Source organism: Eschscholzia californica, unplaced genomic scaffold (genome assembly GCF_041429995.1).
Source record: "Eschscholzia californica isolate CP2 unplaced genomic scaffold, dmEscCali1.0.p SCAF_5, whole genome shotgun sequence".
Classification (NCBI taxonomy): domain Eukaryota; kingdom Viridiplantae; phylum Streptophyta; class Magnoliopsida; order Ranunculales; family Papaveraceae; genus Eschscholzia; species Eschscholzia californica.
This window is the reverse complement of record NW_028238472.1, coordinates 6,948,408-6,963,415: the sequence shown is the minus strand read 5'-3', so window position 1 is coordinate 6,963,415 and position 15,008 is coordinate 6,948,408. Positions and strand designations below refer to the sequence as shown.

At 36.9% G+C, this 15,008-nt stretch overlaps 2 protein-coding genes and 1 non-coding gene across 4 annotated transcripts; 1 reads left to right on the top strand and 2 right to left on the bottom strand.

The window, feature by feature from the left end:
* Window positions 1-204: 204 nt before the first annotated feature.
* On the bottom strand, window positions 205-276 carry TRNAW-CCA (transfer RNA tryptophan (anticodon CCA)). Its single transcript has one exon. It is a non-coding gene; the product is annotated as a tRNA-Trp (tRNA).
* Window positions 277-323: 47 nt separating this feature from the next.
* On the top strand, window positions 324-5,230 carry LOC147536664 (Protein kinase superfamily protein). 2 transcript variants are annotated; one of them, XM_086639420.1, is made up of 12 exons: window positions 324-708; window positions 798-896; window positions 1,713-1,770; window positions 2,407-2,487; window positions 2,562-2,633; window positions 2,719-2,957; window positions 3,069-3,140; window positions 3,381-3,497; window positions 3,651-3,732; window positions 3,856-3,902; window positions 4,491-4,572; window positions 4,998-5,230. In XM_086639420.1, the coding sequence occupies exons 1-12, from the start codon at window positions 461-463 to the stop codon at window positions 5,079-5,081; spliced, it is 1,281 nt and encodes a 426-aa protein (XP_086495546.1). In that variant the 5' UTR covers window positions 324-460; the 3' UTR covers window positions 5,082-5,230. The 2 variants fall into 2 exon arrangements, with proteins under 2 accessions (XP_086495546.1, XP_086495545.1); XM_086639419.1 differs by having other exon boundaries at window positions 370-708; window positions 2,559-2,633.
* LOC147536663 (uncharacterized) lies at window positions 5,179-10,558 on the bottom strand. Its single transcript, XM_086639418.1, has 7 exons — window positions 9,702-10,558; window positions 9,040-9,114; window positions 8,360-8,906; window positions 7,446-7,831; window positions 6,338-6,564; window positions 6,097-6,244; window positions 5,179-5,874 (listed from the first exon to the last, which is right to left on the bottom strand). The coding sequence occupies exons 1-7, from the start codon at window positions 10,221-10,223 to the stop codon at window positions 5,746-5,748; spliced, it is 2,034 nt and encodes a 677-aa protein (XP_086495544.1). The 5' UTR covers window positions 10,224-10,558; the 3' UTR covers window positions 5,179-5,745.
* Between the last annotated feature and the right edge of the window lie 4,450 nt (window positions 10,559-15,008).

Sequence of the window (15,008 nt, the reverse complement as noted above, 5' to 3'; positions counted from 1 at the left end):
TCGAAAACATAATACTTTCTCAATTGTTGGCCGACATTTCTAATAGGATTACATTTCTGAGAGGATTCAGAGACGGGCGTGAACATCCCCATGTCGAACTTCGGGTAGTTCATTTGCCCACCGGACCTAGGCATTCGGTGCCGCCGTGCCGGGCTTCGGACTACCGAGCCCAACTCCCACCGTTAAAAAAAAAATAGTAAAAATTGAACCCGACGTGAATCGAACACGCAACCTTCTGATCTGGAGTCAGACGCGCTACCATTGCGCCACGGATCCTTTCTTGTCTTTGAATCTGAAGTAACATATTAGAACTCATTTGTTAGGTCTTTATCCTTATCCATTCCTTATTATTGGCCGTTCAGGGTTTCGTTTCTTTTCCTGTTTATTTGTTTTGGCGCCATTTTCCTCGAAAAAGATCAGATTTTTATCATCACCAATCAAAACAAAAGATAGAAGAAAAATGCTAACTACTACTACTTCAGATTACTTCTCTATTTGTACTAGGGTTTCTGATACTCTTCCATTTCTTCAAAATTCATTTATTCATGGATCTATTAAACTTTCCCCCAATTTCTCCAACTTGAATTTCAATTCCTACAAGTATCAAAGACGAAGATTTCCAATATGTAAATCAAACCTAATTACTAATCCAGGTGATTTTGAAGTTGGAAGATTTGTCGGTAGTTATGGATTCATGAATATCACTAGGTAAATTTCTCTCTCTCTCTCTCTCTCTCTCTCTACCTTCATTTTTTGTTTCTTGATTTTTGATTGGAATCCTTCTTCCACTTTCTCAGCTATTCGAAATTAAATTCCGGACCGGACGTCCAGTATTCTTCAGAAGATATGGAACGATTGAGAGTCCAAGATGTGGGAGAAGGAAGCGTTAAGATTAGGTGATTCCTTGTCTCTCCATTAAAAATAAATACCCAAATGAACTAATGTGAGAGTAGTCTAGTCCCACATTGGGAATCGGCACTTCAACAACCTAGAGTATTGGCCTAGGTCATCTCCACTCCCAATTGGTTTTGCGTTTGATGATCCACAAACCTAACAACTAGGTTAGATTAAAACCAGTAGTATTATGTTAGGTCCCCCAACCTTTGGTGCAGTGGTTGGACACTCCTTTTAAGCCCATGAGGTCATGGGATCGAGTCTCGTGGAAGCGGTTTGTCATCAAGATTTATCCAATGTAATTTAGGCTATAAATAAAGGATGACAAGATTTATCCAATGTAATTTAGGCTATAAATAAAGTAAATAAATTTTTCGGGCTTTAGGCCTCTTTCATGTTGTCGGGCTTTAGGCCTCTTTCATGTTGTCGAGCTTTAGGCCTCTTTCATTCAATGGCTTAAATTAGGCCGTTATCGTGCTCATCATATTTATGTATCAATGCCTTGTAACGACTAACGGGTCGAATTCTCAAAAAAGGAAAAAACTATTAAGTATGGGGAGAAGGGCCATACGTGATAGGCTTAAAACCCACACGTGCTCCACGTCACCCGAAAAAAAAAATGTGTTAGGCTAATGGATGACCAAGAACTTAACAATCCAATTACTTCTTAAAATGATTAGGGAATCTTTTTTCCTTGTATTGAAATGTGTTTGACCTCTCTGTGAATTTTGGAAGTAAGAAAAAGTCGAATTCACAGGTTGTTGACATAGCTACTATCTCTTTCTTCTGATACAATCTATGGCAGTTCTATTATGCAGGCTTTATGAGGGAAGAATATCTCAGGGTCCGTCGAAAGGAACAAAAGTTATTTTTAAAGTAACCTTTTTTTCCTTCCCATCTTCATCTAATTTTCTTCTTAGTATAGAAGCTGTTAAGTTAATCATATTTCCGATGAGTTTTGATTGTTCGGGCGGGCAACCTTGTTTCTGTTTTCTGTTTTAGGTGATTGTATTACTTGGATAATTTCACTTCACTTTTTATAGACTCTTATATTACTCATTTTGTGTAAACTTGCATACGATTATGTTAAGACCATAAGATACCACTCCAAGTTAATGTCTTTTGTTTGAAATGTAACACCAAAAGTCCAAAAGTGTAACAATTGTAAGTAAAAAAATGAGTACTTGATATTAAGGAGTGAAATTTCGGTAGGCAACGAAATGGAAACATTTCGGTAATTTCTGCCTAAATATTTTTAAATTTATTTTTTGCTTGACACGTGTACAACTGTACCCCTGTAGTGGCATTGTTCACTTGTCGCATCCAAGACCTTGTACGCAATTATTTACGATGTTAACGGGCTTTGAGCTTAGAATTTATGCATTCTTTATTCAATAATAACCATCTTTTCCTTCAATTATGAGTTTCTTTGTCTTGTTTAGATGAAGTTCTAAGCTTTTCTCATGTTTTTCTTTTTCTGTTCTAATTGGCGCCATTTTGCTCCTTATAAAGGTATATCCTGGACAGCGCGCTGGTGGTATTGAAGCAGATATGATGGCTGCAAATGAGCTAAATGCACATTCTTTCCTTCAGGTAAAGGAAAACATCAAAAACATCTCTTAAGAATGAATGCCATCTGTTTAACGGTCGAGCTCATATCTTAGCAGAGTGATCCAAGGGATATCTGTAAGAACATCCAGCTACTATTGGGTGGATTTGAGACGCAGACAGGGGAACAGGTGTTTACTGTTATCTCTTCCACAAGATATATATTAGAATTGTTATTTTTTTCAGTTCCAAAACTAAAGAATTCTGCATCAACAGTGGCTTGCTTTTCGTAACGATGGCAAAAATACTGCAGTGGACTACGCAAAAAGTACAAGTGAAGCAATATCAAAGGATCTCGGGCAACCGAAATGGAATCCCTTCGAGCAGGAGGTAAAACTGAAACGTCGAAGATACTTTGTTGTTCAGCTTCTTCGAGGAATTATGAATGGCCTCGCTTATATGCATGATCGTGAGAGACTACATCAGAGTCTTGGACCAGCTTCTATTGTTCTCAAGTATGTCACTGGACTAAATAGTCCAACAGTAACTGTTTTCTAATGTTCATTTGAGAACTCAATGCTTTCCTTTGTCGAGTATCCAATAAAATTCTATGTGACTATTGACAGCACAATTGTGGAAAAAGATGCAGCTTACCTAGTTCCACGCCTCCGTGATTTAGCATTTTCAGTTGATCTAAGGTAAGCTTTTCTGTTCTAGTATGGGGAGTGCATTCATGGTCATCCTCCCTTAATAGAGATTTTTTTTTATTAGTTTTACACGAACTATAGTAACCATACATGATCCTTTGACAACTCGCTAAAAATAAATACTGTTTTTCTATCGAATGAGAGAAAACCCATAAAACTGATTGATCAACTTTCATTCGAATAGTTTTTGTACTTCGAAATGAATGATTTGCTGAGCTCTTAATCTGTTAGGAATTCATCCCTAGAAGCAATTCCTGGATCACTTTCAGAGGGACTTTGGAGACGAGCATCAGCAGCTGGTGCGTACAGTCCTATGGAGAAAAGAGCTTTCGGGATAGCAGACGACATGTAATATTTTTTTAGCTATTCTTTTGAACTGGACTACTCTTATCTTCATCTATATTTTCGTGGTCGGCTAAGTCATACTATTTCTAATTCTTTTCCTCTAGCTTGACTGTAACTTTCTTTTTTGACTCTTCATGTTCCTTTCTGTATGATTAGTTTTGAAGCAGGCCTTCTTTTTGCATACTTGGCTTTTATTCCATTTTGTGAAGCAGGAATCATAGATGCGCTCTCGTTGCAAGTAAGCTACGAGCATGACTGAGTCTTGCTTCTTTTTTTGTTTAGTATGCTTATATTTCACCCCAATAAATGACCCCTGACATGGTTATTGATCTTATACTCTAATTTAAGTATTTATTTGCAGAGGCTTCTTGAAAACACATTTCAGCTTGATCTTGTTGCTGCAAGAGAGTAAGAACTCTTATTTTCTATGCCTTAAAAGTTATAAATTTGCTGTTTTCCGTGAGTTGAATTGGATTTATGGTGCTTAAGTGAACGGGCATCTTTCGAAGTGATTCAACTTTTAAAGTTCTTCCGCATTCCTAGTGTAATGTTTTGAGTTATATCTTGAATAAATGGTTGGTGTATAAGTGTGACCAGTACGATTTACAGATGTGACTCTATTGGGTTCGAGTTTTGTATGTAACTCGTTGAGGGGCACCCCTAGTGCCTAGTTCTATCTGGGGCCCATAGTAGATACTTGAGAGCAGAGGGCATCACAGTTGGTATAAGAGCCTTATTTCGATATCTTGTGCCAATAACATGAACTTTTTATTGATCGAAATAAAAGAAAAGGGAAAAAAACTCACTATTTGGCCTTCTCGGGAGACCCTAGAAATTATTCAAACCATGTATGTCTCTTGAACATTTGTAAATGTTGATTATGACCTTAAATACCTAGAAATTTAGATGATCAGTTCGCTCACTTATTTACATTATTCTGTTGGCTATACTTTTTATGCTTAAGGAAGCATGACCATTCAACTGCTTGCTTTTTAGGTACTGTGTTGCAGATGACCGCCTCTTAGAAGCTGTCAAGTTCCTCGATCTTGATTCTGGTGCTGGTTGGGAGTTACTCCAGGTAGAATTGTATCCTGCAAATTTATCATAATTTTTTAAATTTACACCATTGCCCTTATGTTTGGTGGAAATCAGTATCCTAGACTGGTAGCAGGTATCACCTTATCAGATACCGGCAATTAGGGGACGGCCGAGACGGAGATACTAACTGTGTGCACATATAAGTTATCAAGTCCTCTAATTTTACTTTCATTTCTTTAACTCTTGGATCAACGTACAATAAAAAGTTTTAACCTAGCATTTCTTTGTAGACGCGATACAATTTTGTGCAAGCAGACACAAGATGTACTTCAGAATCTAACAATATACCTACTAAAGTGACTTTGAGCGTACTAGTCTCGCAGCGCCTGGGCCATAATATCTGAAATAAGTATAAAAGCACAAAATTCATTTCTGATTTTTGAGTATGTTTCTTTTTTTGATCAGGCAATGCTGAATCCAGACTTCCGAAATCGCCCAATTGCGGAAGCTGTACTGAATCATCGATTCATGACTGCTGCTGTTCTATGAATCTCCAGAGGCTTCAACTAGTGGAGAAAGAAGTCATGTACAATATGTGCTTCTCGTTAGAGATGTATTCTTTTAACTGTAATTGAACTCGGTCTCATACTTTAAAAGCATTGCTTCGAAATCAATTGACATCTGATATCTTTGAGTTATACAGACATCGTAAAAGGTCGGTAAGAAAAATAAAGCTGATAGAAGGCAAAGACAAATAAAAGACTGACGAGAAATAAACTTCGTCTTTGAAAGAGCAATCACACTCTGATGACTATTCAAGGCACCACCACCAAATGTTATTTTTTTGTATCAGATCTCTTGTTTTATTTCATCCACGCCAAACACTCGAAATACACTCTTTCTGCAGAAATTCGATAAACGGCACCAGCTCCAAAATGGAATCCAAAGAATGAAACAAACATGAAACACCTATTTTATTCTAGAGAACCCATAAAAAAGTAGTATAAGGTGGTGATGATTTTTTGTCAGAGAAGGGTTGAACTGAACCAAGATATTGATCTGATGTGTGGGTCAGCGGGCACTCCGACACAACCTATTTTAGCTTCTAATGCTTTCTAATAATTCATCCGACCGTATGTTGATATTGAACTGATGTGTGGGACAGCAGGCACTCTGGCACGACCTACTTTAGCTTCTAATGCTTTCTAATAATTCATCCGACCGTATGTTGCTTGCATCCTTTGGGTCCGAAATGCTGAACGCTGCGACGAACTATCTTTCTGCACAAGTAGCAGTAATGGCTTTGGCAAGCCCAGCAGAAGATATGGTTGTTATTCCCAACCTGTTTGTAATTCAGCGTAGTTGCATTTAGATGAATTCTTAACCCACAGAGTGAAAATCAAAACTTTGAATAAGCAAAAGATGTGTATGTAGAAACTAACTACTTCAGGATTTTAATTCATCTAAGGATGTCTTATTATCTATACACTAAGGAAGAGTGACAATGGGGCCTTCGTTCACCCCATGAAAGGAAATTATGCCAAACTAATTGATATCCTCTCACCTTTGCATTCATCTGGCCGCAATTTGGGCATGCGTGAGCATGATCTGCGAAGAGTTGAGCTTGCATCTGAGCCATAACCTGGCGGTCATTCATCTGTGCTTCCCACTGTTGAATGGTTTCGTTGGGAAAAAGGATACATCCTTCATCTCTTCAATTTATAAAGTTTTATTAGTCATATACTAGATTAAACGATAAAGTGAAAGGAGTATATAAAAGAGTAGAAGACCAAATAAACAAGCACCTGAAATGATCATAACCATCAATTGCCTTGTTACATCGATAACAAAAGTACTGCCCACAGTTCTGGCACGTCATTTTGTTACAACCTTCTATTCGAGAGATTGCCATATTGCAGGATGGGCATTGCTTGGCATCACGAAGTATTTCCTTTACACTAAGAATCTCATTAATCATCTCACGCTCCTTTCGTCTTTGTTCTTCCTTGAGTTGAGACGAATTCTGGCGCTCCTGCAGGAAAAAAGAAATAAGAACTTCAAAAGATAAATAGTTGATAGCAACAAGTTAATTGCATAACGATAGGTGCGTAATAGAGGAAGTTCCCAATTGAAAATGAAAAAATGATTCAACAGTAACACCGGCTAAGTAGTTGGGCTTGCGAGGTTCTCATTAGTTGACTTGGGTTTAGTTGCCTCAGGCCCCCGATCTTTCACTTAGTTTCTTTCGTCATTTTTTTATCATTTTGAAATTTGGAACAGTAGTACAAGAAAAAAAATAGAAATAAAGAATCTGCTACGAGTACCTAGTGGAAGACCTAGTTAAACATGTAACATTTCTTTCAGCAGAATGAAGGAAAATAACTTTGATGAAGCCCGAAACTCGTGAGACGGGAAAAATACTGGATCAGTTTACTGAAGAGTGACAACCAAAACTATGCAACTAAAAGAATGAGCCTTTACACTTGAACGATTTTTAGTTTCTCCTGCGAGGAATTCCCAAGCCCAAAGAAGGTAAAAAGCTCTACGACCTAATTCCTCATGCTATGCTGTGGGGAACTCGGTCTCAGAAAGCAGGAATGAGACTATATACAAGGGAAAGAGTATCAACTTGATAGCTTGAAGGTGGTGATTCTCGTACTTCTTCCCTTTTAGGTCAAGTGGAAGAACTGGAACCTTTCTCTGTTAGGTCTTCAATCTCCTCTTATAAGTTATACCTATACTTATGAACTAACTTCTTACTAATTATCGTTCTTGCAGGTGTTAAAGAAAAAAAGAAAGAGTAGGAATAACCCTTTATGGCATTTTCTGAATTAAGTTAACTTTAACTAATTGTGTTGGAATATCAAAGGTGTAATGTGGTTTTGATCAAAGGTGTAAAGGTGTCATATTTACCTGCAAGATTTGAAGCTTCATTTCTGGTGACATACATGCAAATCCAACATGACGACGCTCTCGACAAAGGCTACAAAAGCTAAAGAAACATTTTGTGCATTGAGCATGTTGGTCCCCATCTTCTAAGCAAGCGGTTTCACATCTTGGGCAATAAACTATATCCGACATTGAATCAAGTGTTTTCTGTAACATTAACGATTCCCATCGTTCGAATTCTGCATCCCCAAGTAAACGTTTTAACAAGCCAGGAGGAACCAAACCTCCACATTTTGTATCCGGACATAGTAACTTGTTTATTGTGCCTTCCTTCACATGCATATTTGAATAAGTTTCCATACATTTCCAACAGAAGAAATGTTGACACGGCAATCTAACAAAATCCGTCCCTGGTAAAAAGAACTAACTATATCAATCGAATGCAGAAATGATAAATTCGTTCGCACAGTCGGTTTTCAATTAACAAACAATAAGCAGGCCTCGTAGTAGAGTAGCTAAAAACAGTCTTGTTAGTCTTCAACCAAGAACCGGCCTTTCAAAGAAGTCATTTCTTGATTAAAATTTACTCGAAGAACCATGTGTGCAAGTGCATGTTATTGCGCATACTATGTGTTATTGTTAAGCTGTGTTGACTAAAGTTCTTCTAGTAAAACGACATAGGCGTTTAAAACTTAAGAGGTTTAGTGATAGAGAAACAAAACACCACTCTTGTAGTTGTTACTTTGTTTTCAATTTGTGTAGAAAAGAACGTCTTTAGACATCAAGACTCAAGAGATACATTATATGGACATTAAAGGAGCAGAAAGAAATATGTATCACTTATCTAACTACCCCAGGTAGTAATGAAGTCTTCATCTCAATAGAGAAGGTTGAGAATAACTTCAACTAGATGCTTACAAAGCAGAGCTTGAGATTACCTGCATACTCGCTGAAGCAAATACAACATTCATGTTGATTTTGACGAAAAATCTCATGTCGCCTGTCATCATTAAAATTCATCATAGAAGGTATATCAACATCAGGAGAGACACTTTCAGATATGGCACGCCTATCTCCAGTATGTTGTATGTTATAAGGACCCAGGGTTATTTCTTTATCAAACCCTAGGTAAGAAAGAGAAGAACTCTGTAGCCATTCCACCCATTGATATATAACCTCTTGACCAAATTGATCCACCCATATAGAATCCAACATACTGCAAAGTTTTGAAATCCTAGTTGAATCCAACCACTGAACCGAGATGGTAAAATAAGGACAAACATGGCTAGGATATGCTTCGGGTAATAGACATGTCAGTATAACTGGGGGAAGGTGCTTAACTTTGAAAGAATATAAGAAACCATTCGAATTATCTGTTTCAGAAGTTGATTCACTGACTTTTCCTCCAAATTTAACCTTTCCACTAGATGAGTGAAGGTTTGTAGATATCGTAAGTTCGTCTGGAGCTTCAAAATTTATATTGATCTGAAAAACAAAATCACAACTGTTTCATAAGGAAATACAAATATTTATGCTTGAAACACCGAAACGAAATAACAATTTTTTGGTGGGTTTCTTTCTAACACATCTAACAAGGAATAGTTCTATCATCACAAACCTGAAAAGATCTTAATCCATCCTCCCTGTCGAGTTTAGTGACACTTTCACCATATATGGCCTCCATAGCTAGTATCTACAAAGAACAACATTGAGATCAAAACAGAATACGACTTGCATAAATGTATTTGAATCACTATAAAAGTGGAGAGCATGGGCCACTAACGGCAACACTGCCACGGGAGAGATATTTCATCACAATACCGAAGACTTTCCGATTCTCTCTCTATTACAATCTATTCCCATTGCACTACATGTGCATCTAGCTTGCTTTCATACAAACCTTAAAAAGTTCCATATTTCAAATCATCCTTCCTAAGTCAATGCTGAGGTTCAAGATTATGCGCATAGTTCGAAAGTTCTAATTGGTCTGCTTACTGTTTGTTTGAACGAAAAACACCCCAATAAACTGTTACATTGATCAATATGTTAATGGCCAAATCTATCTCTACATCCAAATACCCCAAACACATCCCAAGTTAATTTTCTTACTCCTATATCAAATTAGTTTTCTTAATTTTCTTTGTTAAAACCTAAAAATTGTGGTTTGGTGTTTGCAATGATTTTTTAGCTTTTCAGAGCATTCAAAAGAAGAAGCTTTACTACTTATTGAACAAAAAGTCTAGCTAATAAGATGATCGTTTATAAAGGAATTGACTTTACCTCATCCTCCTGCAACTGATCATTGATTCTAACTTGATCTTCAGACAATTCAGGTTCTTGGGTACCGAATTTAAGCTCATCTAATCGAGTAGAGATATCATCAATGTCCTCAACTGAAGCTGAATCAGAACCCTCAATTACTTGCTCTGTAATATTCTTCATATCTGAATCATACTCATCTTTAGATTTCTCAGTTTCTCTCTCATCCTCTTCTTCCTTATTAGAATATGAAGTACCCACATCAGATTCGGGTCTTTTGACAACATGGGTACCTCGATTTCGATTAAACCTTCTAGGTTTTCGATGATTTGAAGCTGATTTTGGGGAATTTTTTATGAAATCTGATATGGGTACTGTTGAAGAATCAATAATTTGCTCAGAAGATACTGGATTTTCAGGATTAGATTGTTCTTCTTGTTGTATTTTGAGATTTTGGTCTTCTTGATTCATAGGTTTAACAGTCCACTTCTCGTCAACAAATTTTCGATGACCCTTTTCTTGTTTTCCTTTTACATTTTTCATGACGATTTTGCAGAGAAAGAGATGCCTTTATGTCACCGAAAATAATGGCGGTCATGACCTTAAATATCTGATTTTCAGACAACTATTAACAGTTACTAACTTTCACCACCTAACCCTAACTGGTAATTTTTTCATCAAAAAAAAAAACCCTAACTGGTAATTATGTTTACCCCATAGATGATAGTTGGTATTTGGAATCAACCTTTGTATAAACTTTGAAACTCGAATAAACATTGAAAAACCCAGTTGGAGCCAGTATGGAGGTTTTTAGTGATTAGGTCACCGCTTGGGAAATAAAAGAATATTATAGGGTTGTAAGAACATTTTGGGTGGACAATCTAATTTTTCCCCCCATGCCCTCACCATTTTCTCTTCAAGTCAACAAGAGTTGTCCGCAGACTGTCGATGTCGGCAGCCGTTTTAAAAGGATTTAGATCTTCTTTTTCTTCTACTGTTGTAAAAAGTTCTGAGAACTCCATAAAACTCTAAGTTGAAAATTTGGACCTCCGTAAACCTGTCAAAAATGCAAGATCATAAACAAGGCGAAGAAGAGGATAGGTTGTCTCCGAAAATGCAACACCAAAGTTGAGTAAACTAGAGCAATTAGAAAGCATAAACAAGAGCAATTTGAAGGCAGTTATTTTCAGAATTCATTTTTCTAATCAATTTTATATCTTTCTTGAGCATAAGAAAAACACACCATTAGCGTGTTAAGGAACCTGGACATGGACCTAAGATGAGGCTAATATTGAAGAACTTACTAATCGTTAGGAATCTGTAATCTAGCTAGTCGGAAAAAATACTGATGAGGTTAGAACTTCGTCATAGATGTAGTAACTAAATTACAACCCTTGGCTCAAGTGGTAAGAGGTAAGTCTTCCAACTTAGAGGTCAAGGGTTCGAGGCACACGCTTACTAATTCAAAAAAAAACTAAATTACAACCCAAACTAGTCTGACAGTTACTAAAATCTTAACTTGTAGCCCTTGGTCTACTTGAGTCTATGCCAATTCATTTCATACTCATAAAAGTTTATACTACTATTTTTTTCAAAGTTTATTCAACTTTCAAAGTTCAGACCTCCATGCTGGCTCCGAACTGCTGAGATGGAAGTTAACTAGTGAAAATAAGTTATACTAACTATAAAACTAACCTCTCAACAAAAAAAAAACTATAAAACTGTCAGCAAAAAAAAAAAAAAAACAATAAAAGCAATAATCAACAACTGAAATTAATTAAATAACGAAAGCCAAAAAAGAGTACAGCTAGACATATCAACCCAAAATATGATAACTAAAGCACACATCTGTATAAATGAAGATCAAGTGTGGGAGGGAGGGAGAAAGATTTTTTTTATTTTTTTTTGTTGAACTGGGAGGGAGAAAGATGGTCAGTGAAGTGGGAGGATAGAAAAAGAGACGTGTCCATTGTTGAGATAGGGGGAGGAGAGAGAGAAAAAAAAAATGAAGCAGTAATGTTGTGGGTTAGAGTGAATCAGTCTAAATTATAAAAATGAAGGTGGGGTGCACATGTGTGAGAAGAAATGAGGGAGGAAAAAGGCCCAACACAACTTCTGTTGTTATGGACTTCGTCTTCTTTGAGGGAGGAAAAAGGCCCGACGATCAAAAGTTAAAATTTTATCAAGAATAAAATTTTGAATTTTCGACTTTAAAACTTCCTACAATGATACTTACAACCGATTAAAAATTAGTACTCTCTTGCAAACCGTTGAGTCTACATGTACGTAATTAATCCGACATAATTTATCAACATTCGAGGAAGATAAAAAGATGATAAACAATTGAATCTCTGTCGTCCATCATGCTCAATCATCTAATCTTATATATATAATATAAAAGATAATAATAAGTGGTTTGGTTTGGTTTTTTTTCGGTTATCCGTCAAGCAAATCCATAGGCCGAACCAAATCCCTTGATTTTGACTTTTTAGTATTTGATCTAATCCGGATAACTATTGGATCGGTCCCCAAACAGCCCAATCCATTTGCGTCGGATTGGTTTGGTCGGTTCCGATACTAAGTGTATCCTATCGAAAATGTTTTAAACTAGTTTGAATTCCGGTGAGTAGTTTTAGTTTGAAGTTACGAACAATATTTTTCCAACAACGGATATTTTTTTCTTTGTTGCCGATTGAAACTTAACTTGTTGTCCGCGACTTTTACATAATGAGAATAACTTTATAATTTTTCTACTATAATGAGTACAAAAATTACATATTTTATGTTGTGGCATGCACGACACCTATGTACGGGTGTGTTTATAGGCGCACCCCAAATTGCTCACGGTGCCTCTGTTTAGATTGGCCATGGTCAATCTCCATTGACTCCCGATACCTACAATCGCGGTTTTTGGACTGACCCAGTCTGAGAGCTAAGCAGAGGTTCAGACTCAGATCAGTTTGAGGGTCTCAGATCAGGGTATCTCATTGAGATCTCTCTCTCTCTCTCTCTCGTTCATTTCTCATCTATTAGCAGTCCAACTTCTCTACTCTTGTCTAGTGAGATCTTTAATCACCTTTGGTTTGGGTTTTCATCTACGTTTCATTTGTTTTATCCTTTTTCTCTCGTTCATCTCAAGCTATCAATTAACAATTTGGTTTTGGGTCTAATCGCTAATCTTCTTTGGCTTTGTTTTGGGTTGGGGTTATTCTCTTATTTGAGTTCACTCTCGTTCTAGCTCACTTGAGTTTTCATCTACCTTTCTACATAGGATTCTTTGTGTTGGGTTTTTTATTCATTTCTAAGATTATGTCTATTATTTTGATTTAGATTTTGGGTTTTCTACAAAAAAGAAGAAGAAGAAACGGAGGCAACACATGATCTTTGACGAGAGAGAAGGTAGAGAAAGAAAGAACAACAAATAAATAAGAGAAGGATAAGGGGTGCTCGAGTCACCTCTTGAGGCGTAGAGGGCGCACCTACAGATGGAGGTCCTGAGAGAAATTTTGGGTACGCCTATACCTATGAATTGTCTAACTTTCCAACATTGGGCCAGACAGTTTTTTTGTTTGTATTTTTTTTCTAATATTGGACTCCGATATTCATTAAATTTGAATGATATTGATACATCATGAATTCGGATGAGCGATATAACCGTAAATTGAGACATCTTGGACCTTTATGGTCTATAAAGCCTGAAAGCTTACCTATTCCTACTTGTACTCTACGTATTGCTTAAATCGAATGAGATAAATCTGGATGATAAACTGCTTCTATATAGACTCAATCTCAATACGTGGTGAGCTTAAAAGGGAGCGTCCTACTGGATCAAAGGTTGATGAACTTTTTGTATGTTGGAAATCGGCCAATTATTGGTGTGTGGGATCTATAACATGTAAATTCGAAGTTTGCACGTAATCAACAATAATTACATAATATTATATATCCCATTAATTTTAATCCAACGGTGGAGAATTCTCCAGAGTTTATGATGTGGGCCAGGACATATGTCAAAATCAATAATAACTAGGTCAAATTTCACATCATCATATATTCTTACCACTAGGAAGTAGGACGCACTTCTCTTTTCTATTTTGTCCTTTCTTCATACCTGAAGTCTTAATTTTGGAGCTAATATAGTCAACCTTTTGGTCAAGTTTCTTTGACTCAGCAGTAAGTGGCTCAGCTCACATCGGCTCGGCTAGAAAGGTTAGAATTATTGTTTGATAGAGATGCTAATGCGCAGCGTGCTGTAATCAGAATATGTACACCTTGCTTTTTTTAGCTCACACGTGGAGTCAACGATATTCCTGGTCAACTAATTCTAGGAAATTTGACCATTTCGCAACCTCTCCCGTCTCCATGATGAATGATGGTGAATAAAAGATAACTGTGGGTAGGAGTTGGAAACTTGCCGATGGACCCAAACTCACCACGCACCTAAGTCACCACGGGCACCTGCTGCCCGTTTCGAATAGTATCCACCGCGCCCACAAATCTTTAGTGAGCGGGTTCGGGATAAAACCTTTACTGAACCCCTCGCACACGCCTGACATTTTGGATTTTATCTGATGGCTTATTTCAAGTATCCGACCTATAAGTTTAGCGTGGACTAATTAAGGCCAATGCATTGCTCCCTATCTGCTCCCCAAAAGCTAATATATGTAAGGGGCGAGCTGGTAAAAAGTGTTTTTATGCTTTAACAAACAACTTACAAGCATTGAGTGGTGTTTGGTCTATATTACCATAGCTTCATGGGAATTCTTCCTCAGTTTTCAATGCGAGACTAAATTCTCAAACGGAGCTACACAGATCTACTCGACTTACCACCTTCTCTCACACATCTCCAACAAACCGAGCGACAAGCTAACAAATAAACCAATTTGCCTTCAATTTCCAAAACCCAAATCGTCAAATTTTTGGTTCCAAAACTCGAATATATTGTTCACGGATGTTTGAAAGTTGTTCGAAGCAATTATATCGATCATTTTCAAATTTAGTGAAGAGCCAATTAGAACAAATAAGAAGAATAAGCGACTTGAGGAAATCCTGAAATCAAACTTTTTTTTTATACTTTATAAAGTTGAAAGGTGATATTTTGATATTTGTATCAGTTTATGCATGTTTTTGTAGCCTTAAATAAGTTGTTTGGGTTATATTTGAGTCTTTTTAAGTATAATTTTTCGCACTCACAATCAGTCAAACCCGACTGATATTTCTATGTTAATTCGACAGTGTCCCTTCGATTTAAGATCTTGTAAGTTAAGTGAGTTTGATAGTGTTCAAATTGGTAGGATCATGTTGAAATTTGTTGAGAAATTCGACATG